General features: G+C 45.8%; 1 protein-coding gene across 3 annotated transcripts in view; it reads left to right on the top strand.

The window, feature by feature from the left end:
• ATR (ATR serine/threonine kinase) overlaps positions 1-26,847 on the top strand; it is a 1,676,349-nt gene that overhangs the window by 1,132,723 nt on the left and 516,779 nt on the right. For all 3 annotated transcript variants that reach the window (XM_069618270.1, XM_069618272.1, XM_069618271.1), the window contains 2 exons: positions 13,532-13,709; positions 17,064-17,240. In XM_069618270.1, coding sequence (XP_069474371.1) covers positions 13,532-13,709; positions 17,064-17,240 — 355 coding nt within the window. The remainder of the gene's footprint in view (positions 1-13,531; positions 13,710-17,063; positions 17,241-26,847) is intronic.

Raw genomic sequence — 26,847 nt, forward strand, 5'->3', positions numbered from 1 at the left:
AAAGCTTTTCTCCCTCTAGTGAACTATCTGTTATTTCCTTCTATTTGGCACAAAAACATATTATTACAGACATCTGTGTGTTGACCTTCAACTTTCTGGTTCTCGTGTAGTCAGCAAAAGTATGAACCTTATGTTGTAAGGAAATAGGGGTTTGGCAAACATCACAGCAACATCAGCATAGAAGAGCACCAGAAGTTGTTTTCCTGCCACCATCAGGATGTCAACTTTGGTGGCTTGTAGTTTTTAAAAGTCCTGCCCTTCTCTGCTGTTAAAGTGAAAATGTGTTACACTGTATTTCTTCTTGGTGACTATTTCTCCTTATAGTGAATTGCACTGGTAATTATTTCTCAAATGTATTATTTATTGGAGGCCTTTAGCTGTGTGGACGAATATCCACCCCCATCTCGATCTTTATAATATAAATAAAATACAAGCCCATCAATCAGCCACAACTGTAAGTTAACTCTAAAAAATTAAGTTAGACAGATCCTTTAATTTGTTCTGACATATACCGGGCCCGGGAGGATAGCTCAGGGGCAACGCACTTGAAGAAAGAAACGGCTGAGCAGCACAGGTCTGAAACCCAGTTCCACGTTTAGGAGCTGGACTCCGGCATGAAGCGTGATATAAAAAAATACTTACCCAATCATCCATTGCACAACCCAGCACATCATCCTAGCTGGCACCGGCCCCACCAGGGACTCGGGTGCCGGAGCTAGAAGTTACAGGGGTATTTAATACGAAAGTGCAGATGGCTGAGAGGAGGAGATTGGCGCACCCGATCAAACATCCATGACTCGCTGCCTGGCCGTGCTCCGGGCTCCACTTTCCAAAGTCATCAGTGAAAATGATCCTTAATGATATGTTTTCACTCAACGCTCCTCTTGACTGTGTTTTACCTACCCATGCCATCGCGTGAGTACTGCTACTTACTGGCTGCCTCGGCTCCCCTGAACTCATTTCCTCTGCCTCTCAAGTCATCCACCTTGCTGATCCCCCCCCCCCCCCATACTCTTCGGTGACTCGGTTTTCTGCCTTAACTCACTGTGACTCATTCTCATTGGCACCAACTACTGTATTGCTGTGCTGCACTCCCTGTGCCATTCCTCCAAGACTGTTTCTGTTTGTGTGAAAACCGTTTTTAGCTGTGCCTCCTTCCTGCATTGAAACCGCTCGTCTGTATGAAAATCGCTGTTAGCTGTGCCTCCATCCTACTTGTTTGATCTTACATCTAATACCCATTTGGCCTTCTGTGCCAAGTGTATTAGGTTCAGAACTGTGCTTTGCAGGATACTCACGCCCACCGACCTCACCTCCCACTTTCTCTCTACCTATCTCTGCCTCCCTCGTTCCGAGATGGCACTCTCCATCTCCCCTATCTTCTCCAACTGCTATGCCATCACCTATCCTCCCTCTCTCTCACTAAATCTGAACGTAAAAAGCATAAAAAAGACATCCTTGCTGCTAACCCAGGCCACCCAATTGCAGACACCCAGGTCAGTGCATCCTCAAGAGAAATCTTCACTGACATCCTCTTTTCCATCCCATCTCCCAACCTATGGACCTCTCACCTCATTGCCACTCTCCCACCTTATTCTTCGACTTCCATTAATGGCGCTACCAAGTGAGAAGTCCTCCTTGTGGGCTTCTTCTCTTCTTGCTGCTGTATCAATGTTTACATCATGGGCACAGTCCTGGTTCAAGGCCCTCGGGCCAACCTCCTCCTATTTGACTGGCTCCTGCCTTCTCTCATCAACTTCCTTCCTTCCCCTGCCACACCCACTTCTACACCCTCTCCTCCACCTCTCCAGACGGATGCCCCACGTCCCCACACACCGCCTCAAAAAACCTTCAAAGGCAGCAATCGTCTCCATTTGGGAACCCTCAACTCACGCTCAGCCATCAAACATTCTGCTGACATCTGCCTTCTCCTTGAAGAAACTGACCTGGACATACTTGCACTCACGGAAACTTGGTTCAATGCCAGCTCAGTTACTTCCTTTGACTCACTCCTCCCAGATGGCTATAAGATCACCTCTAAACCTTGACCCCATCGTGCTGGTGGCGGAGTTGCCTTAATCTTCCCAATGTGGATTCCTTCTATCACCCTACCCACTCACCACTATTCGTCCTTTGAGAGCTAGTGTGCAAATTGGTCCTCTCTCCTTCCTCCACCTTGACCATTGCTAGCATCTATCGGCTCCCTGGCACTTCTTCTCTTTTCCTATCTGAGTGGGCGGACTACTGTGCCTCCCTACTCTCTACCACCTCCAATCTGCTACTACTAGGTGACTTCAACTTCCACCTAGACTCCCCTTGCAAATCAACCACCATCTTCACTGACCTCTGCCCTCCCTATCCCTCTTCAGTCATCCCTCTGGCCGTACCCATTCTGCTGGACACACTCTAGATGCCATCATCCACTCCAACCTCACTCTCTCTTCTCCCCTGGTCACCCTTCTCTCCTGGACTGACCACTCTCTCCTCACCTCTCACTTGGGTCCCTATAACCCTGTGATAAGTCCTCATAAAGCTCTGCCAACCTTGTTCACGAACATCCGTCCGATAAAGAGTGTCAGCTGTCGCCTTGTCTTCCCCCTTCATTCCCCCTTGCCCACCCAACACAGACGTGTCGCTGACTCTGCCCTCAGCACTCTGTATCTGTCCATCACCAACATCCTTGACATCCTTGCCCCAGTCGTGAGGATCCGCCTGAAACCTCCCTCCAAGCGTAACATCTGGTACAACTCCGATCTTGCAGACCAAAAACGTAATTGCAGGTCTGCTGAACAGAAGTGGCACACTTCAGGCTCGTCCTCTGACAAACTGGCTTGCCCCCTGATCCAGAGACACTACAGACTGTCCATCCGTGCCAAAAAAAGAGCCCACATTCAGGCACAAGTGTCCAATGGGTCCAACAACACAGCTGAACTCTTCCAAATCTGCAGGGAACTTGCCACCCCATCGGCAGCATCTTCTGCCCCAACTTCTTCCCAGGCCCTGTGCAATGCACTCGCCTCTCACTAGACTTCCAAAAACCAGGACATACTGAACAGCCTTGTCACGCACTCTCCCAACCCAACCCTCTCCCCTCTGCCACCCCTTCCATTCACACTCCTTCTTCCTTCTTCCCCTCCTTCACTCCTGTCTCCCCCGAAGAAGTCACCAGAGTTGTCAACTCCATGAAGGTCCCATCCAAACAAGTTGCCCCTTGCTCCTCCAGAACCATCAAGGAAAATATTGCCTCTCTATCCCCTGCTCTAGCTGATCTCTGCAACCACTCATTTGCTACTGGTTCTTTTCCATCTTCCCTCAAGCACTCGCTTGTGCGCCCCCCGCTTTAAAAAAAATCTGCAGACCTTTCCTGCCCAGCCAACTAACGCCCCGTTTCCATCACCCCTTCCTGGGGAAAACTTCTTGAGAAGCTGGCCCTTCCCCAACTCAACTCTCATACCAAACTTGTTGGTGGTCTACATGACCACCAGTTTGGAATCCGAGCATCCAGAGGCACGGAAACTGCTCTTCTGAGCACCTCTGAAGATTTGCTTGCATCGCTTAACTCCAATTCCCCTGCTGTCCTCATCCTTCTTGATCTCTCTTCTGTATTTGACACAATGAATCATTACATCCTCATAAAAAGGCTCCATGGGTGTCATTGGCATCTTGGAGCGGGCACTGGACTGGCTTACCTCCTTCCTTACTGACCGTTCCTCCAAAACCATTCGGGCCCTTTCTCCGCCCCTTCTTCCTCTGCTACCTCAGGTGTCCCTCAGGGCTTCATTCTTTCGCATTGGCTCTTTAACATATACCTTTCTCTGCTAGCACAACTCGTTTCCTCCTTCTCCCCCAACTTCCAGTGCTACGCTGACGATACACAACTTTTCTCCAAACTTCCCAGTGACGCCCTTGCACCCTCCTTCATCCCTGACTGCCTCTCTGCCATCCAGGCCTGCTGCACTGCCAATGACCTTTGCCTCAATGCCAGCAAAACAGAGATTCTCCCTATTGGGTCCCCTGCACCATACTTCTTCTCTGCACTCTGGCCTTCCTCCATGCTCCCCCATCCCCCCTCCACTGTAGCTAGGAATCTTGGAGTCATCTTGGACTCCTCCCTTTCCTTCATCCCTCATATTCAGGACATTGTCAAGAAGTCCCACTTTCAGCTCTTCCTCCTCAAAGGGACTCTACCTTTCCTCACCTTCCCCCAGAGACTCAATGTTACCCGTGCTCTTGTTCTCTCCAGGCTAGACTACTGCAATAGCATCCTCCTTAATCTTCCTTCCTCCACCCCGCGACCCCTCCAGCTAACCCAGAATAGTGCAGCAAGACTTATCCTTGGCTTCAGACCCAGGGACTGCATCTCTCTTGCCCTACAAAGCCTTCACTGACTCCTAGTCTCAGCACAGATTAAATTCAAATCCCTCTGTATCATACACAAGGCTATCTGGGGCTGGGGACAACTCTATCTTCAACGCTTCCTGACCAAATACTCTCCTCCTAGACTCCTCCGTTCCTCTGGCACCAACTCCCTGCGTGTTAAGCGCTTTGCTAAATGGAGAGCTGGTGGGCGATCGCTTTCCTCGGCTGGCTCCCTCCTGTGGAACAGCCTCCCTCTCCCTCTGCGTCTTGAACAAGACCTCCTTAAGTTCAGAAAAGGCCTCAAGTCCTTTCTCTTTACCTCTTCCTTCTCCTCCTCTCTTCCCTGCTAATCTTACAGCAGCGTGACTGATGTGCAGGGCCCTTATGTGTCCTCAGGGCCATGACCCCACACATCCCTCATCCCAGCCGCTGTCTTCTGCTACACTTACTTGGGTTTACCCGACCCATGGGTGGTTGCACTTACGTTCTTCTCCTCCTAGCACTTCCCCTGAGCACTTCTCCATGAGCATCTAAGCACCTTATCTCTCACCCCACCCCCCATCTGCACTTGCACGTTCTGAAAACTCGCAAGGGATAGTAGGTTAGTCTTCGTTATTTGTATGTACTATTAATGCAATTATTTATCCTTGCTGTAATTCATTGGGCCTCATTACGACTGAGGTGGAACGGGTTAACGGGCTCCGCTAAAGGAGGCGGACCCGTTAAACCCGTTCCACCTCATTGCAAGCTCCCCTCGCGGGACCCGGTAAGGAACGCCTGGTCAAACCAGGCGTCCTTACTGGGTCCCGCGAGGGGAAGAGGGAGCAAACAACGGGCCGCTCGTAACCAGCCCGTTGTTTGCTCCCTCGTCCCATTCCAATTGAGCCCTATAGGGGCTCAAATGGGAATGGGGAAGGTCCGTGCCTGGGTTCCTGGAGGGAGGAATTACTGGGCCCTCCAAACTTGGAAGGACCCAGTAATTCCCCATTCAGGGAACCCGGACCCGATTTTGGCGGCAGCCATGCCGCCAATAGCGGCATGGCTACCGCCAAAGTCGTAATGAGGCCCATTGTCTCCCTTCCCCTATCCCTGCCCTGTTTGCCCTGTGGGCGCTTTAAAACAGTTTTGCTAATTGTATAAGCACCTAATAAGTGACCAATAAATAAATAAATACACAGCATCAACCGGCACTGGCCCTGTTGCTGATTCGGGTCCCGGAATTAAGTAATAGACATTTCACAGCTGAATGCGGGGGTCGTAAGGAGGAGCTCTGCACGCCTACATGCCACTCGATTTTCACCGGCTACCTGTTGCCAGCAATACCCCGACTCCGCCAGAGGGCTGGCCTGACAACGGCCCCAGTACACACAACAACCCACCCCAAGACCTGTGGAGCCCACTAATTGCTGACAATTCACAATCCGGAAGCACCCAAGCACAGCGGAAGCAAATTACAGGTGGGTCTTTCCCTCATGCATGCCTGAGCACTAGTCATCCACAGAGGCAGCGCTCTTCACAAACAATAACTCCAGCACACTTGCCTGACACCATCACTAACAAATCCTGAGCCCGTGTTTGCCATCACACTAGGAGTGCATACTGGCCCCAGCCGCCACCAGAGCCCCAATAACACTGCTCCTCCAACTATAAACTAAGCACATACTGCCTGGGAATTTTCTGTTGGTGATGGCTGGAGGAGGAGCCAAGGGGAGCAAGAAGGTCCCCATGGATGCGTTTGCAGACACATCCCGCCCTGGCACTGACCCTAGCTGGTCACAGGACCTACCCTCTGACGCCTGCTCCTCCACTAATTCGGCCATGGAGCTATATATGGCCGCAATGCAGGCGGGCTTTGCGGCAGTGAACCCTAAGCTAGTTGACATTGGCTCAACAGTAAATTCATTGAAAACAAAACTCAAGAAGGAGAGCGGACGCATCACGCAGGCTGAAAACCGGCTTGGGGACCTAGAAGACACTGTCACCACACACAGAAAGGACATTGAACAAATTAAAAAAGAGCTGAAAACTGCGAGTGAATTGCGATGACCTAGAACCGTGGTCGCGCCACGATAACCTCAGGATAGTGGGCGTATCGGAGAAACCACTGAATGTCCCCATGGAGTCTCTTGCTGAGGAAATGATAGGGTCCTTGTTCCCGGAAGCACAATCCTCTGCACAATTCCTTGTGGAAAGGCCACACCGCCCTCTGGCTCCAACCCCCAAACCTGGAGCCCCCCGCACACAATCATTGCCCGCCTCCTCAATTACAGAGACCGTGACCTGATACTTCGACTGTCAAGAGAAAAGGGCTCCCTACAATTAGACTCGACCAGGATACATATATACCCAGATTTTTCAACTGAGTCCAGATGGCCCGTTGTAACTTCGGCTGAGTAAAGCACCCCCTACGAGACAGGAAGATACCATATGCCATAATCTTCCACGCTAAACTCTGGATATAGCATGCTGGTAGAACCCACTTTTTTTCGAAACTCCAGAAGACGCTTCTTCCTACATTGAACGAACCATCCCGATGCCTCCCGATACTAATTAACTTATCCCACATGGCATTCCATCACCTGACCACGTGAACTACGGACTGCCAAACGCTATTCCCAGTTCCATACCGTTTCCAGGATGAAACACTATGGCACTGCTCGCTTATCCCCATTATAACGCAAGTTATGCCACGGGACTATCTCCCAGTGGTTTCCTGAGCACCAGATAGTGTTCTGAAGTTCTTGCTGATGTTCGCAGGACGTCTCCCACTGTTTAACGTTGTTTTTTTGTTTGTTATGGGACAACACTGTCATATTTGAAGTACAGCAAGGGTGGGGGTGGGTGTTGGGATGTTAAAAGGGTTTAAAACACAAATATCGACAGTCACACATGGGGAACATTTGTTGGTCAGCTAACGCACGGTCATCTGAGAAAAAGATTCCCTTTTACTAAATGATGGGTAGCGGTAGTCACTCCATTAGGATGCTTAAATGGAATATTCGTGGTCTGAATAATCCCATCAAGTCCAGGAAAATACAATTATATACCTAAAGACACAGAATACAAATTCTGTTGCTGCAAGAGACCCATGCGTTGAGCAGAGTGGTCGACTCCTTCGCACGCAACTGGGCCCCCCAGAAATTTGCAACCAATTACTCCTCACAATCTAGAGGGGTTCTCATCCATTATACTTTGGGCTATCGGGTGGTTCCATTAGGCAGATATGTCATTGTCTGGGGTGAATTAAATGGACAGCCCACTGTACTTGTCAACACGTATAGCCCAAACATAGACGACCCAGAGTTTTATCTTAACATCATAAACTTGATATCCCCCAAAGACAATACCTGGGTACTTTGGGGTGGGGACTTCAACACCATTCTGGACTCAATGCATGACAGAACCTCCAGGAACCCATGTACACTGACCAGATCGGCTCAGGCTATTACCCAATCAATGGGATACTTGCCCCCGGTAGACATATGGCTGGAACTACACCCCAATGTAGAGGAATTCACTTTCGCCTTGAACACCCTGATCAATCAGTTTTATACCCACCAGATCGACCTCCCTGAACTTATGTAGACTTTTCGCCATCATAGCCCAATTAGATTCCAAGACCAAAGTCGTTGCAGCATCATTATATGTCGAGAAAGCATTTGACACTACTGTATATATGTTGGCCATTCTCAAAAGCTTTGGCCCATAATTCATGAGCTAAATCTGACTTCTCTACACCAACCCGGTGCTGTGGTCCGAACTAACTACACCCTTTCGAATAAATTCCCCCTAGGCAGAGGTATGCGACAGGGGGACCCTCTTTCCCCCCTATTATTTGCCCTCACAATTGAACTTCTAGCCGCATTGATTCATTCCAGACACTTACATAGAGGGGTTGTGTTAATGGCCCCCCGCAGCTGATCTCATTATACGCTGATGACAGTATACTATTTATTCACGACCCCGAAATTAATCTGGTCCAGTCATGAGAGACGCCCACAAATTTTCTGTATACTCTGCATATAGAAAAAACAACACCAAATCTGAACTATTGCCTCTCACGCCCGCCACTACACGACCCAATGACTTGATAGGCTTCTGCTGGTCCCTAACATCTATCCGCTATATAGGCATAGCAGTGTCCATTGATCACCGATCCTTATATGCAAACAATCATGAACTATACTTGCATCAGCTGGAAGCCAAGCTTAAAATTTGGAACAACCTCCCAATATCAATGTACAGGGGGATATCATTACTGAAAATGATTATCTTACCCAAACTATTATACCTGTTCAGTAACATCCCCATATGGGCCGGGAGGATTTTCTTCTCAAAATTGCAATCCATGGTCTCCTCATTTACTTCGAGTGGAGGGACGGCTAGAATGAGCTGAGCAATGATGACAGAACAATACTATACTGGTGGCCTCTCGGCACCCGACTTTGAGCTGTATTATTTGGCCGCTTAGGCCCAAAATATGAGGTACTGGTTCTATGCCTCTGATGACTTTGCTCATCTCGGGGTAGAGAGGTAAGCTGCATCCACCACTAATCTTGGCTCGGTTGTATTCGCTGAGCACTACTCGTATACCAATTCTTTCGGCCTGGTTAAGACTACAGTAAATGTATGGTCCAGAGTATTTAAGCGGATTAATGTCAGTATGCCCTACAGCAACACTTCCCCTTAGGGCGTTTCCCTGGGATAGCGAGAAAAACAGAAGAGGATCCAAGATTGGAAACCCTCCCGTCCCCTGCACACTATCAAAAGTCACCCTTCTGGCGATTAGTATTCCTTCTACAAATGTTCAATTTGATTCTCCTTTATAAGTTCCAAAACAATGTTTCCATACCAAAACACCATTACAAGTCGGATTTCTTAAAATAACAGCATTTAATCATAAAAACATAAATGAAAGCGCATCCAACTGATCGAATTCTATGGCCGACTCGTTTCGAGGGCATTCCTCTTCTTCCCAGGCCTATTAGGTTGTTGATATCTTGCACAGAGAAAGAAAAACATACATATGCCTGTTAAAATTCAACTAGTACGATTGATGCAGTAAAGTGCAGAATCAATTCAAAACAATGCATAACATAAAGTACAAGTATTGCCAGGTGAGTATCTATGTTTTCTGTGTCAACACATTCCTTGATTTTTCCATCTGATTGTGCGCATGTTTGATTCAATAAAGCATGTGTTAATATGTACTATGCAGATAAGACACCAAAGACTAATACACTGGGATAGGTTCGATATCTGAGTATATCTTGGCAAAGAGTGATAAATCGGAGCATAAAGAGAGTCACCAAATGCTTAAATGTCTACGTGTAGACATGTGCTGTTAATCTGTACTATGCAGGATGCTGACCGTGCTAGAGTTCATCGGACAGGTCCCAGGACATCTAGTTCACATCTGGTGTGACATCTATAGGAGAATGCAATATCGCATGCTGAGTAAGTAACTCATATTCTATATATACATAATGGCAATAGATGGTAACTCAAAAGATTAACAGAGAGGTTGACACTCACCAAAAGGTTGAATGTCTCTGTTTGGCCATGCAGTACTGATGCTCTGTGCTATTCAACGTGCCAAAAGCACAAGGATAGGTTATCCCGATGTTCGAACGTCTGAGTCACATCTGCTGTATCGTCTACAGAAATGTATAAAAGCAAATGAGCCGCTATATCATTATGCTATCATTATACTATATAATTAATGGGTGCAATGCCAACTACCTTGTACAGCTTAATGTATTCTGAATGGCCGGCGATCTCAGAAGGATGACGTCTATATCTCTGAATCAACAGTGGTCAACACCGGCACAAAGTGTGCTACGCAGCGTGTTCGATCTCCACTGTCGGAGAGAGAGAGATGGAGATAAAATGAGCTGGTTCTTAAAAGGCTTCATTAACCTACTATCCGCAGAGTCAGGCTCACTTCAATTATTCTATACCTGAAATGGGATAGCCCCAACATATGACCCAGCCATCAGGAATGCCTGAGACCCCCAGGCCCAACTAAAACTAGGCAACATGTTTCCCGATGGGAAATTTGTGTCCCTGTCCGACTTTATGGCTAAACTGGGACATGGACCATTTAGGTCCCTTCAATACCACAAAATGCGGGCAGCATTTTGTCGACGATGGCCCTCATTTCCGGGCGAACATGAGACACACCCATTTCTAACTGATGTCATGCTATCTGATGGGATTAAATGTGGAACCTCCAAATTATACAAAACAATAGAAACCCACACTCCCTCTCGCAATGCTATGAAGGGGATATGGGAGTGGAACATGGGTTTGTCCATTGATTAAACACAATGGCCCAAATACTGTCAACTTACCAAAACAGTGTCAATCACCGCCAAATTAAGATTGATCCAATTCAAGATCTTGAACCACTTGCACCTCACTCCCCAAAAAGTGGCGAAATTCTCCCCCGAGGTATCTCCTGGCTGCCCTAAATGTCCGGCCGAACAACAGATTTGTTACATATGTACTGGGGATGCCCTCAGATACTTGAATTCTGGAGGAAAGTGGCCGAGTCTGCAGAGGACATCCTTCACATCCCCATTCCCCTTGCCCCCATCAAATACCTTCTTGGCGACATTGGAAAGGCCCTTGTTAAGACGCGCAGACTAATCAATGTGGCCTGTGCGGTGGCAAAAAAGAAATATACTTAAATGCTAGAAGGCTAAAACTGCACCAATGAATGCGAAGAAGGTTTTGTCCAAAATGTTGCTCCCAGTAGCCGACCAAAAGACATCCGGTCACTATTTAGATCCTTTCTCACCAAACTTGAAACCATACCCCTGAATACCTTTTGAAACCCACGCAGTGCAACTAATGTATTCTAGATCCATGTATTTATAAATGTACCATCATTGCCTGGAGCGAACGAGTGCCTGGAGCGGACGTGGTACGTAGAGCGGATGAGCGCAGAATGCATGCTGTACTGATGAGTGCGTAGAGCGGATGAATTCGTAGTACAGAATGCATAGAACTGACAAAACGAATGAAGTATGTAGATGGAGTCTATATGGATAAAACAAATGATTTATGTGAATGGAATTGATCACATATATGGATCGAACGGGTGACGGACGTTGATGGAACGGCTGAGATATGTGGATAGAACGGGTGCCGTAGGTGGATGAAACGTGTGAATTAGGTGGATGGAAAGGATGAAGTATGAAGATGTTATGGGCAAAATATGCAGACGGAGTGCATAAAACAACCTAGAATACACGGAATGGTACGGGTGAAATATGTGGATGGAATGCATAAAACAACTTGGAATACACGAAACGGATCAGAGTAAATAGAGTGAATTTGAGTCTGTGTGGCGGACAGGAGTGCGTGCGGACAGGAGTGCGTGCGTGGGGTGGACAGGAGTGCGTGCGTGGGGTGGACAGGAGTGCATGCGTGGGGCGGACTGGAGTGCACGGAGCAGACTGGGGTGCATGGTGTGAATAGGAGTGCATGGAACTGACTGGAGCGCATAGAATTGCGTGACATATATAGTATGGTTTGAATGCAGAGAATGTTTGAAAGAGCATATAACCCATCATAAAAACACCACCATGCTTACTCTCTCCTTTACACCACCACTCAACTAGAACACAGAGATACTATGACACCATTCAGTATAACTGTTCTCATACCAACATCTGCCGCACACTCCACATCATTCTAAGTAAACACTGCTGGTTGCCCACCCCCCAGCCAGGCCTAACGCAGCCACATTCGGTCTGGATAAATCCTGCCAGAACGAACACATACTCCTGATCTCTCAACCACCACAACCTACCGCTAAGAAGCAGCTATTACACGAATACCGGACCAGCTGCACACATACCCGGTGCTCACACGCACCTTTGACTCTGTCTACTCTCTCTATTGATCTGAACTTCGGTTCCCAAGGGCGTTCAACCTACCAGCGCCTTCAGACCATACCAATGGTATATAAGGCGCTATATAAATGCAAAATAACATAACATTGTGTAATTAATTTACCAATTTGTATTGTTCTTCATGATCTGACCATCTTACAAATAAAGCTTTAAAAGAGCACAGTTAAAATAGACATGCATTATCCTAATGGTAACACTAACAATGTTTAGGAAAAGACAAAAGCACATATCACTGTCAATAATGGTTCTACATGGCTTAAAATAATTTTTAAATACAGCCACAGTAGAGCAAAATACAAGATATTACAATTTAAGAAAAAATAGTTTGTGTCACCAAAATATTTGCTGTAACGTGCATTCACATTTGCAAAAGTGTCAAGCATGAGTTTAGAAATATGGCCTGCTTTCGCTCACGCACACAAAGTCCACTTGCCCACAAAGCAGCAGCTTTCACCAGAAAAGGACTTGCCATATATGACATTTCCTGACCTTAGAAGACGGGAAGAAGACCAAAGGATAACATAGTCAAAGAACACACCACAATCTCGTTGCACGGCCATTTTAGTGTGCAAGCTACCTTTAGTAGCCATTTGCAGTAAATGCAAAAATTCATGAGCAAAATATTACAAAAACAGTATAAATAAGACGGATGCCATCAGCTTGTCTTGGGCACACCTTCAAAGTAACCAAAAAGCCATTAGGTAAAAGGTTATAAGGATAAAAAGTAGCCTAACTGTACTTTACTGTAAGGTGATGCGTGCAATTGTAGAAATACAAGAATTCCAAAGGAGAGACAAAGTACTGACAGTCTTGGGGATTAATCAGTTTCCCCATATGAATGAGCAAAAAGGGCAAGGGAAGTAAAGCAGACAGCTTTGCTAACCTCAGAGAATCAGGACAGGGATAAAAAATAAGCAAGAAGACTGGGGGCGGAGAGGGGTGTGGGGGGGTCCCATAGGAATCTATGGAGGGAATGGTGCAAAAAGGAAATCTTTCCTAACAATATACTATATCGCATTTTAAAGAAGTGCCTTAAAAAGTAGATATATTACTAATAAATTATGGTTTGTATTCTGATTTCAACTTCAAAAAGATAATTTTGCCATTGTGGTCTCCGATTTAATCACATAATGTTTGTTTCGCGCAATGTGTACTTTAAGTGATGGTGTGGCGAATATATTTCTTGTCCTGCTCTTGTGTTTTTTGGCTTTAAACATAAAATACTTAATTTAATATTTTTGTTTAACCAGATAAAAAGTCCACGACGTGGAGTGTTCGACTTGGGCAGTTGCTGTTGTCTGCGAAGAAGAAAGATACTGAGGTGTTTTATGAGACCTTGAAAGTGGTGCGAGCTGAGCAGATCGTGCCTCTCTCAGCAGCAAGCTTTGAAAGAGGTTCCTACCAGCGGGGATATGAATACATTGTTCGGTAGGTACATGTTAGGAAAGTGTTTTCTTTTTGCATGTTTGCCAACTCTTTCAATATGTCCCCCGGCATATCTGCTGTCTGTTTTGTGGCCTTGACCTGATTTTTGGGAGGTTGGTCCGTTCTAACCTTAGTTCTTAGTGCACCAGTGAGTCCTTATGGCAATCAGTACCGGAAGACCCAGCCTTCCATTTAAGCCAGTGGTGCAGCACCACTGCCTACTTATGGATAGTACGGTAAGGGGGAACCAGTGTTCCCTTTAATTTGACTTTTTGTGCATTTTCCCATGAACAGTGAATCTCAGAAAGGCTGGTGGCAATAGCATCTTTATTTTACACTTTTGAGTCACTCCTGTGCCCTCCTACTTTTTAATGCATGGCAGCCTTTTGTTCCAGCACAAATTACTGGGATCTAGGAGGTAAATATGCAAATATTGAAGAGCTTCCGGATGGAAGATCTACTCAAACAAGACAAACACAGAGTATAGAAATTGGCGGAGAGGGGTCTTGAAGCAGAGAGAGGTCTTGAGGCATTGGAAGACGTATTGGGGAAGAGGAATTAAAGCGAGCCACAGAGGAAAGGTGACAGAGAGGTGTTCGACTAGAGGATTTCATGGGAAGAGAGGTGTGTTAAGGAGATAGGATACCATCAGGAGAGAGAAGGTACGAGTTATATGCTAGAAGGGTGGATAGAGCCAGAGCCAGACCCATCCAGGAAGGATTAAGGCGCTATATAAATAACACATCATTATCATTACTAGGCGTAGTATTAGGTGTGGCCACTGCTCAAGGCAAGCGAGAGGACAGAATAGGAGTACGGAGAACAGAGGAAGACTTGAGAATTAACACCAGTCAAATAAGTAGGTGGAGGAGAATAAGAACATGCTGTCCCCACTAGGGCACACCCCATCACACCTTAAGCGCTGAGCTGGTACCCAGCCTCGCGGACAACTTTCAGCATTCCACAATAAAAGGTAGCATCCAGGTGACCTTCAGAAGCAACTCTCTTTGCGAGACCTGGGGTTGCATGGCCTGGGAAACACTTTATCCTGTCAAGAGAGTCAGAGGACCACATAATGCTCCAGAGATCCCTGGATGGGAAGAGACACCCTCCCCAGGGAACAAAGAGTTGGTGGGCATATATGTGTTGGACACTCGAATCACTTTGAACTTTTGGATTACACTTGCAATGGATGTTAGAATTTGTTGGAGTTTTGGGAAACTGTTTGGAAAATCAAGCACTTTGTTTGCAACCCCCTTTTGATTAAAAGTGAAGTCCCTGTCCGTTTGGTCCCCTTGGTTTGAGAACCTTCCTAGCCTTCCCCTTACAAATCTCAACAAAATAGGGTGCCAGGAAGTAATGTGCATCCTGACATATTTATCTTTCGAGTATGTGTTTACTAAAATATCTATTGTCATTGGATTCATTTCTGAAGCACAGTTATAATCGACTTGGTGTGTCATACAGCAAAGAAAGGAGATTCTAAGGTAAATAAGCCAGGATGGATGGGTATATACCATTAAGTGAAGGGAGACATGCCTGAAAGGGCCAGCTGTCCTTAGTGCTTAGTCTAATTCCTTGTCCCAATGATGGCACCCCCTATTTTAAAACGCTAGGTTAGCGATATAAGCTATCAAATACATTTAAAAAAAATGTAATCCACATTTTTCCTGGTTGTCCACACTGACAAAACCATCCTTGAAAGTGCTCAGCCTAAGGGAATTTTAGACTCCAAGGACATTTCTTTGCCTGGTGTTAGCAGACAATCTCAGTTGTGAGCTGCTTTTCTATTGCCAAGACTGAGGCTTTAGTAATTCTATCCTGACAACCTCCCCTGCCTGAGCCCATCACAGGCTCTACTCAGGTTCCCAAGGTTGCAAGCCTCTTATTAGCTGTGCTGACTGTTGCCACCTTTACCCAGGCTAGAGCCCCCATAAGCCTACTACCTTGTTCCCTATATTTAGTATCTACAGGCTCCTGCTGGCTACTGGGTCATGAGGCTCCTTGCTGTATTCCCTCCTGCTCCTTAAATCCCTTACAATGTGGTAAATTTAGTTTTGACACCTCCTGCTCACCCCACACCCCCCAGTCTCCCTCCACTTCCCCTTCTCCTCCCTCTGCTACAAAAACATCTCTCTGGAACGTAGTCCTAACTCTCAACCAGTCAATGGTTTGTGCTACTTTTTATTAGGATTGCTGGGTCTATTTAACCAGTAGCCAGGGTCATGTGTTGGGTGAATGCTAAGTGGTTCAATCTCCTCCCTATGTGCATGTCCTGCTTTATCAGGTAGGCTCAATTATTTAATTTTTCTTGATAATTTGATTCGGCCAGTGTCCCTGCCCCCATAGCCTGAGGGCCCAAACAGTCTTCCCTCTGTTCTTGGGGTCAGGCACATGCATTATGGCATCCTGGCAATCCCTTGTTCCGATTGCCGAGGCTCAGTGAGAGGGCACTTGATCACTCACAGTGAATTCATGTTTTTGGAGATCAGGAGCTTTGATCGGCAATGTCTGGGAGTTTATTAAAAGCATTTAGCATTTTTCCCAAAAGGCATTTTTTGTAAAATTCAGTCACTTAAAGGTTTATACTTCTTGAGGCAGCCAGTAGCTCAAATGTTGAGGCAATAATAGATTGTGTATTATACAGTGCGGTTATCCATGTGGGGTATTACTTTACTGAATATTAGCACCCAGTGCAGCTGACTGCCAATCAGAAAGCTCAGTGATCTCCTCCTATTCATCTCCCTTTCACGCCCAAATTCACAATGTTTTAATATAAAATTGGAAAACTTAACCTAAGCTGCCATCCATCTTCTCTCTCCTCATCTGCTCCTCCCATTTGCTGTGTGGCCAGCGCCAATATAGAAAAGGGTCTCCTGCTAGGGCTCCCATTGCTTTAAGTTTGCTCATCCTACAGTGGGCCATTATCAGCCTTTGCAACTGACCCCAAGATCTTGATTGCCTAATTCCTATGACTTTAGCTCATTGCATCCGTTTGGATTCAAATGTTTCGTCCTCACTGAATGATTTCTTGTGAACTCATTCATTCTATCTTCCTACCTATCCTACCTATCTATATAGTTGCATCTCATCCAGTTATGTTTAGATAGCTGAGGCAGATGTGAGTGTGGTACCCTCACACACTATGAGTATCTAGTGCAGGTGCAGTATAAAATTCAGCTCTGTTAATGCTTACTCCTAGACAAATGCTTTTTGGGTATATCTTGTGTTTTGGAATGTAGATACCAGGATCAAAATATGCCCCCCCAACTTAATCCATTTAAAGCTACATTTTGTTCACTTTCTAGTCTGTTTTCATCTTCGAATATGTTTTCTGAATTCCGTTTTTCTTTTAAGGTTGCATATGCTGTGTGAGTTGGAGCACAGTATCCGGCCATTACTTCAGCAGCCAATGGCCGATAACAGTAAAGATGCCCTCAACTGGCAGGCCAGGTTAGAAATGACCCAGAACTCCTACAGAGCCAAGGAACCAATACTGGCACTTCGAAGGGCTTTAATTAGTCTGAACAAAAGGTGAGACTGTGTTTATCGCCTAGTCTTTCTCACAGTGGATTTTGCTCTTTCTAAGGTTCAACAGTGCAACATGGGACAGAAGTCTTAGAAGCCTTTCTGTGTTCTAAACGTTTGGTGAAGGTTCCATGACAACTTGCTTTTTTGATAGAAATAATTCCAACCTGAGTTAATTGTTAATTGTTTGGCAATCATAGGACTGTGGAAGATATAATAGCAAGTGGGGAAAAGGGAATGACAAGGTGGGAATCAAATGAAAAGGAAGCACGGTAATGGGGTGCAAATTGGTGACTTGGTGTTGAGGTTAGATGGGAAGAGGAATACATGAGAATAGAAAAAATGAAGGAACGAAAGGGAAAACGGAGCAGTGGAGCAGGAATGTATGGACTGTGATCCCCGTTGCAATAACAAAACATAGTCAAAGAAGCTCCTATTTCCAAAAGGACCAACATTGTATATGTTGGCTCTATGGGAATTGAACAGTGCAGCAAGATACAGGACCCTTTAAAAGGGCATGGTTTGGTTTCTGAACTGTATTTGTAGCCTTTCTTACGTGAAGAACAGAAACAATGTATTCTCCCATTGTGTTCCAGGGAGGAACATAAAGGTCCCGCGACCCACACACAAGGGGTGAGAACAAGCGAGGTACAGAAGCCTGTATAAAAGCGAAAGGAGGTACTTCTCCCTCCCAGGAGGAGTTTGATGGCATCGCCACGCCGATGACCTTGTGGGTGGAGGAACGCAGAAGCCAGCGAAACACTGCAACCTCCAGCAAGGCGGCGGGCCCGTGAAGCTCAGAGCCGCCACGGAGGAAATAGCCAAAACTATCCCAGAAGCTGCCTACCGGCGTAGACCATATCCACCATCACAGTCCTGTCAGGCACCAGCAGGAGGAACCGTGGCAAGAGACCTGATGGTGAAGAATGGCGAAAAGTCAGAGTCACGGTTCTGTACCGGCCAGAGAGACTGCTTCCCCCCAAAGAGCATTGCCGACTGCTTCCCCCCAAAGAGCACTGCCGTCGAGAACCAGGTATGCGGCACAGCCTAAGGGAGTGGAAAGAGGGTTGTGAGACCTCAAGCTAACCCTAGAGGGGTGGCGAAAATCATTCGCGCAAGAAGGGCTGAAGAACCGAAGAGCTCAAGGCAGGCTGAAAGAGAAGATACCCCACGGGGGGCGGGGGGTTACTAGAACCTATTACCCAAGAAGAGCTGAGGAGCAGAATAGCCCAATCCGGGTTAAGGTCAGAGAGACCGCACGAGGGGTTGAGAAACCCAACTACCCAAGCAGAGGTGATCAAGGGAAACGCCCTAAACACGGCGAGATACAGTGAAAGACATTATCCTTCATGTAAAGACAGGCAATCCCAGAATAATCAAGCCTGTTCTCGCCAACAAAGAGCACACACACAGAGACATTGGACAGATCAGAAGTTTTAACTGTTTGAATGGCCTAGCCAGACAGATTTCCTGGGAGAAAGAATAAGTACATTTGGGTGGGAGCCTGGAACATGCACCACCAAGAAACGAGATAGGCTAAAAAGACTTTTGAAACTGCACCAGCATATCCTCGCCTGTAAGAGAACTCTTTGAATGGAGTTCAGAAACCAGCCAGTAGTTTTTCCTAGGCTAAGCTTGTTACCTTTTTGTATTAGTGGTAGGGAGAGATGCTAGTTTACATTAGGTTAGGACCAGGGACGGATTTTAGTATTGTAAGATATCCTGATGAGCACTAGTTGGTTATTTATTTTTAGCCTGGGGAAACCATCATTTAAGAAGTAGGGATAGGAGAGGCGTTATTTCCTTTAATAAAAAGTGACCACTTTCAAACATGTCCTCTTGTTTGTCTCCTATGTCTGACTTACCACATTAAATTAAAATCAATTTGTTGGGGAGGTCAACAGTTGCTCACTTCATGTTTTTCTCTCCTCTATATCTAATGCAAAGGAAACTAGCATTGCCAATGTCAACAGTTTGGGCTTTTGCATAGGCATGGAAAAGGCACTTGTCAGGCATTGCTGCAGAGGTATTAACTGGCCTTTGATGGTAGCGGATGCAAACTGATGCAATTACCTGGGCATCTGATATCAGCGCTTGGTAAATGCCTAATTCTTATAAACATGCTCAACGGTTGGCTTTGCCAGTGCTGGCTTTTAACTGGACTTCATTGAAGGACACGCATAGTGCTTATAAATCGATTGGCAGAAGGCTAGGCTGGTTAAGACATAGGTATTACATCAGTAACAGGTTTACAGCTCCAATTAAGTCATTAACTCTCGGAAGACTGCTTTAAAAAAACACTTGCAGGCACTTCAAGTGCAAAGTATAATGGTAAAGCTTGATTAAATTGAGCTCAAAGAGTGCCCAAGAGGAGGTGTTTTGGGTGGGAATGGCCATGGGCAGTTAATGGGTGAGCAAATAAGAAAACACCTACTTTTTTTTTTTTAAATTATTTTTTTTATTAAAATGTTTTGTTTGATTTTACAAACTTTACATTTAAAATACTTTCTTAGTTTCATAGTTCAACAATTCATTTGTTCTACACATTACAACTCATTTTATAATCTCAATCCAAAATTTGATTATTGTAATGATTAGCCATTGATCTTTTCCTTGAAGATTAGCCCATCTTTCTTCAGTCGTCTTTGCTTTGTTCGAGATTCTAAAAAAGTTTCTAAATAGTTGTCACGACTCGCTCCCTTCGCTCCCGTTCCCGCCACTTGGGGGCATGTTTTGGGGCTTATTCCTTGCTGGACATTTCCTCCGAACCTAATGCCACAGTGCTGTAATGAATTGGGAGCGCAAAATCCCTATTTTCCAAACTACTTCCCTTCCGGATCCATTCCAGGTCTTTGGCAGCCAGCATGCTTCTTTAACCAAATGACTGTGTTTCCCAGAATGCCTGGCCTCCTGCTCCACCTCCACCCTTGCAGGACTAGGTTGGGTGGAGGATAAGCAACACCTGTGGCTGCAGGTGCAGCAGTCAGCACACCTGAGGCGTGTGCTCGTTTAGCAGCTTTAAAAGCCACAGTCTCACTTCAGTCCAGCGCTGGTCATCGTTTGCAGTGTTCCTGTTTTTGACTAGTCCCTTGTTCACTGTTCCTTGCCCTTTTACCTAGGTCCTGGTTCCTGTTTTCTTGTTCCCTCCGCCCTGAATCTCTGATTCATGCTCTAATTGATTTCTGCTCCCTTGTTTCCCTTTTTTCCTTCCTCTGTTTACAGGCAGCATTTCTCAGTGCTTTCCCTTTTCAAATGCAGCCCAGTTGGTATTTCTTTGACTCTGTCCTTTGCTGCTGTTAACCCGTATGCCTTAGCCTTCCTCTTTAGCTTCCTGTCTTTTCCTTGGAAGGATAGGGAGAAGTTTGCATTGGTTATTTAGCTTTTTCCCTGCTCCTGATCCTTACTTCTTTTGGGATCCATTCCAGGTTTTCCTTAGCACTTCTGCATTTATTTTCCCATTTGATTTTAGGTGTGGTGTGCGGTTGTTAGCTAGCTCCTGTGTGAATGCTTATGTTTTCCTCACTATTTGTTATCACTATTTCAACTTAGGTATTTAGTTTTCTGCAGCGGATCACTCTCGGCTGCCTTCCAGCCTTCACCCTTGCCCTGTCGGGCTCCCCACATAACAGCGGATCACGCTCTGCTGCATTCCAGCCTCCGCCCTTGTCCTCTTGGGCCCCCTGTTCTACAGTCTACCTCTCCCTGGCAACCTACAGCCCGTGCCCTCTGGACCTTCCTACTTCTCCCATTGCTGTTCTAGCCTCTCGGGGTCCCAGTTCATCAACAGGATTCATGGGCTAGCTGACGTTCAAGAGGTTTATTCTCGTCCTTGTGAGTACAGTTCTTTAGTTCCCTTATTTGATACCATCAGAGTGTTAGTTCACAGATCCTGTCATTGCTTGCCCTCTACGTGGGTTTAGCGCTGTCAGTACCTGTAACAGCAATTGGGGGTAAGGCGCTTGCCGACTTTCCTCGCGGTCAGGTGCTTACCCCACATCCCTTTTCACATATTGGGTTTAATATCACACTCTGTTTGCACTCCTGGCTTCTAGCATACATGAGTCGTTGTTCCTATGTGCACATTTCCCTTGCCATATTCGCTGCCTTAGTATTCGCAAGACTAATCCTGACAGAATGACCAGCCCAAAATTCCCATTGAATATGGCAAGTTTAAGAAAGAAAGGCAGCAAGGCCTCTAACAAGTTTGTACAGAAAGCTTCCCCTACATTTACCTGTGACAATCAAATCACTAGTCTTGGTTTAAATGAACTCCTTGTCACGAATGGGCATTTACGAGCAGAGTATTTTTCCCATAGGATGGCTCATCCTACATTGCCTGATCCTAGTTCGATCTTTTGTTCTGATCCCGATTCTATGTCAGCGCAAGCCTTAACCGTAGAAAACAACACACTGTCAGACTTATTAGACAAGAGTACCTCGGTTGTTGAAACCCATGATTCCAGTTGTGCTTCACCTCAGATAGAACAGTTTCATGGTACAAACATAAAGAATGGAGGGGTTCCTTGCATAACTTCTGTTTTCTACCCTCAGTCCAAATACTTCTTTGCACAAGTACATACGGTAGTCCCTAATGTCAAGAGGTCTAAGGTCAATAGTTTGCTTAAGGGTAACACAGACCAAGTTAGTATGAGAAAGTATAAATCTCAGAACCTGAAAGCAGTAGAGGACAGTGCACAATCGGTGCACATCCAGATTGCTAGTGCAGGATCCAGCCCTGATGCTACTATGCCTCCCCCTGTGCCTACTGATAGTGATGTACAGTTAATGCAGGGCATACTAAGAGCCAAGCTTGAGGAGTTAACACAAGAATTCATTTCTTTACAAGAGGAGAATAAGATCTTGCACGCATTCCTGAATACACCTCAGACTTTATCCATTGATGTTGATGAAGTGAACACAGTTCAGCCCCTGAGTGCAGAGACTTTGGTAAATCATGATAATTGCCAATATGTTAGATCTATTGGAAGTGAAAGTCTTTCTTCTAGCACAGCGCTCAATCTGGGCACAGTTTCTAACAATTGTTCTGCTGATTATCAGGGATTGCAGTTAGCTGAAGATTTACAAGCCACTCCTTTACCTAAAGTTTCCTGTGTAGCAGTCTGTCATAATTCTGAGCTAGCACACATACAAGCTTCTGATCTCCAAACACAATACACAAAGGTGGCATACACAGACTCAGTCACTACACTAGGCTTAGGTCCTGCTCTTGATACAGCTGCTGAGACTGAAGTAGAGTTTAAAGCTGATGTGGAAGACGATCTTACCTCTGGGTTCACTCTTCCTTCTGCCAATTCTGATCAATACAAACAGTCAGAGACTGTACAGATTGCATGTTCTGATGAACTCATTCCACAGTATACAGAACCAAAAGACCAGCAGGCGAATCCTGAACTGTTGATTGTTAATCTGCCTCTTTCAGAAGCTAAGACAGAGGAATGGACAATTGACGAAATCCTGATTAACAGAGACTTTACTATGGTGATTCCACTGGTTGATTTTGACTTCCACAAAGAAAGAGACTCTGTGTCACCCACTAAAGAAAAGGACCGCAAGGGTACAGTTCAGTCCTTGGTTACTGGAGCCAAGGAGTCTAATGCCCTAAAGGTGCCCTCCATTCCTGAGACACCAATGTGTCTATCAACTTCTGAGACTTCTGTGTGTCCTCCTACAACCATTGACTCTTCTATGATCCAATCCACAGCCCTGCAGTCATCTTTGGTACACGTGTCTTCAACCAATGAACCACTGCCATGTCTGCCATTTCATCAAGAGCCTCCACCATGCACGGGGTTAGTCCCAAAGACCCTGACATGTTTGGATTCAGCTACCGAGATGGCTCCAACTTGCATGCCTTCCGCTTCAAAGTTTCCTCTGGCCTGCCTGTCTACAGTGACTCATCCAGAAGATCATCCTTCAGCCAGAGAGCCTCCGGTAGTCCATCATATGTGCATGTCTTCAGTTCCAGAGTCTATTGCTTGTTTGCCTTCAGTTCATGATACACCGGTATCCTGCTTAGCTTCGCTTCCAACATCAGAGGTATACCTGTCGACACCATCAGATCCTGCTGTATTTTCTACTGCTCCAGACAGTCCTCCTGAATCCCAAACATTTACTGTCGATGAACGTTTAGAATGCCTTTCTTTTGCTTCAGGAGGAGCATCAGAATGCCAGCCTTTTCCACAAGACGATTCTCCCAACTGCTTCACTTTAGCATCAGAGCCTCCAAAAGATGCAGCATCAGATTTTGAGACTTTTGCCAGCTCCCGCTTCAGAGTCATCAAGCTAGACCAAGTGGTGAGTCAGAACCACTCACCTGGGTGTGCACAGGGGGTGGTGCAGACCGGCGTATTACCTACAGAACTTGTGCAACAGAATTCCGCCAAGAAGCACCAGTTGGGTGCTAGTAGCCAAAGGAAGGGAATGACTGCTGCAGTTCAAGATGTGTCTGTTATTGCTCCTTCTGCAAGTGTGCCTGAAATACCAAGTGCTGTGTCTATCACTCCTATCAGTATGCAAAACGTCCCTGCTGTTGTATCCAACGTGCAATCAAACCTTAATCATTTTCAACCACAAGCCTTTTCCCAGATGGATGACAGAAAAAGATCTGAACCTCTACCTCAGCCGCCACCTTCTCTAATGGCTGAACATGAACATTTCCTGAAGCCAGCAACTTCCTTACCTCCCGCATGTGCGCTCTCGACAGAAAGGCTAACAGAACTTCTACCATTGTCTAAGGCAAGTTGCACCAGCCTGCCTCCCTCCTCAAAGACTTACAAGGGTCCACTCCCAGTGACTGAGCTTCCTGGACCTTTCAACTTTGCTTCAGGTCTTGCAAGTCCTTCATGCCTTTCTTCAAACCATGAGTCTCTTCCTCACCAGAAGCCATCGATTCCAGCAGTATCACTTCCAAAGACAAAGCACTCCTATCATGGAAGCCCATCTGCCTTTGCCCACAAGCCACCATTTCCATCAGTGCCACCTCCAAAGAAAAAGCACTCCCATCATGGAAAGAAGAAGTCTCGTGCGGGTGGCGGGCACCCGAAGAGGGCCGTAGGAGGGGGTATACTGTCACGACTCGCTCCCTTCGCTCCCGTTCCCGCCACTTGGGGGCATGTTTTGGGGCTTATTCCTTGCTGGACATTTCCTCCGAACCTAATGCCACAGTGCTGTAATGAATTGGGAGCGCAAAATCCCTATTTTCCAAACTACTTCCCTTCCGGATCCATTCCAGGTCTTTGGCAGCCAGCATGCTTCTTTAACCAAATGACTGTGTTTCCCAGAATGCCTGGCCTCCTGCTCCACCTCCACCCTTGCAGGACTAGGTTGGGTGGAGGATAAGCAACACCTGTGGCTGCAGGTGCAGCAGTCAGCACACCTGAGGCGTGTGCTCGTTTAGCAGCTTTAAAAGCCACAGTCTCACTTCAGTCCAGCGCTGGTCATCGTTTGCAGTGTTCCTGTTTTTGACTAGTCCCTTGTTCACTGTTCCTTGCCCTTTTACCTAGGTCCTGGTTCCTGTTTTCTTGTTCCCTCCGCCCTGAATCTCTGATTCATGCTCTAATTGATTTCTGCTCCCTTGTTTCCCTTTTTTCCTTCCTCTGTTTACAGGCAGCATTTCTCAGTGCTTTCCCTTTTCAAATGCAGCCCAGTTGGTATTTCTTTGACTCTGTCCTTTGCTGCTGTTAACCCGTATGCCTTAGCCTTCCTCTTTAGCTTCCTGTCTTTTCCTTGGAAGGATAGGGAGAAGTTTGCATTGGTTATTTAGCTTTTTCCCTGCTCCTGATCCTTACTTCTTTTGGGATCCATTCCAGGTTTTCCTTAGCACTTCTGCATTTATTTTCCCATTTGATTTTAGGTGTGGTGTGCGGTTGTTAGCTAGCTCCTGTGTGAATGCTTATGTTTTCCTCACTATTTGTTATCACTATTTCAACTTAGGTATTTAGTTTTCTGCAGCGGATCACTCTCGGCTGCCTTCCAGCCTTCACCCTTGCCCTGTCGGGCTCCCCACATAACAGCGGATCACGCTCTGCTGCATTCCAGCCTCCGCCCTTGTCCTCTTGGGCCCCCTGTTCTACAGTCTACCTCTCCCTGGCAACCTACAGCCCGTGCCCTCTGGACCTTCCTACTTCTCCCATTGCTGTTCTAGCCTCTCGGGGTCCCAGTTCATCAACAGGATTCATGGGCTAGCTGACGTTCAAGAGGTTTATTCTCGTCCTTGTGAGTACAGTTCTTTAGTTCCCTTATTTGATACCATCAGAGTGTTAGTTCACAGATCCTGTCATTGCTTGCCCTCTACGTGGGTTTAGCGCTGTCAGTACCTGTAACAGCAATTGGGGGTAAGGCGCTTGCCGACTTTCCTCGCGGTCAGGTGCTTACCCCACATCCCTTTTCACATATTGGGTTTAATATCACACTCTGTTTGCACTCCTGGCTTCTAGCATACATGAGTCGTTGTTCCTATGTGCACATTTCCCTTGCCATATTCGCTGCCTTAGTATTCGCAAGACTAATCCTGACAATAGTTCTCTTTTTTCTTTCAGCACAGGACACACCATAATTAGGTGGAATAATGTTTCTGTTATTTGCACTTCCTTGCAAAAACTACAGTCCGGGGAAACCATGCCAGTTTTATCGAACATTGCTAGATAATCCCTAGTTGGTAATATGTTCAGACGAAATCTTAAAAATAGATCACAAATCCTTCCGTCAGGAAAATGACTTAGATATTCTGGAAGTTCAGTTAGAGCTCTTACCTCTATGTCACATTTGAGATGACGTTTGTAGGTTTTTTGTATGTCTACCGTTTTTATCCAATCGTTGTTTTTTAATTTTCGTTTCGCTTGCTGAGGTCTCTTTGTCAACATTTCTTCTGATATTTCTTCAAGTTGCAATTTTCTTTTTATTGTTGTTGTCCATTTCAAGAGAGCTGCTGATTGAAATGCTTGTTCTTTTGTTTTTAGTATCTCTAGTGACGGGATCTGATCATCTGAAATAATTTTCCTATACAGGTCCATCTGTTTCCATGAGACTATAGATTCAATAGACTGCAGACCCAATTCATATCGAATCCTTGCAATGGGAAATGATTTTGGGAGAGCTAACGTTTTCCGCCAGTATAGCCCTTCCAAAACAGACCAATTGATGACCTTCTCTTTGATTAGGGATTCACTGGCATAATTTATTATAGGAACTACCTTTTGTCTGTACAGTAACGTTGTTGCCTTTGCCGAGAATGTTGCATATTTCAGATGAAAGAACCTTCCTTGTCTGGCCAAGGATCTGGTCTTTTCCTCGATATATTCATACCATTCTTTTTCATTGCTTGAGGGATTTATCAAAGCTCCAAGGTATTTCATTGACTTTGTTGTAGTTATTTCTTTGTTTTCAAGCAAAATTTTTATCGGGTGTTCGATTTTCCGATTTTGAGTGACCAGTTACATGACCTTTGTTTTGGATATATTAATTTGTAAGTCGTTTGTGCACATGTACGCTTGAGCTTTATTCAAAGTTTCTTGTAGGCCTTTTGTGGTTTTATCCAATAATATGATGTCATCAGCATAGATTAATGTATGGATACTTTCATTATTGATCTTTG

This window comes from Ambystoma mexicanum, chromosome 10 (assembly GCF_040938575.1).
Source record: "Ambystoma mexicanum isolate Mex_15411 chromosome 10, UKY_AmexF1_1, whole genome shotgun sequence".
Taxonomy (NCBI): Eukaryota; Metazoa; Chordata; class Amphibia; order Caudata; family Ambystomatidae; genus Ambystoma; species Ambystoma mexicanum.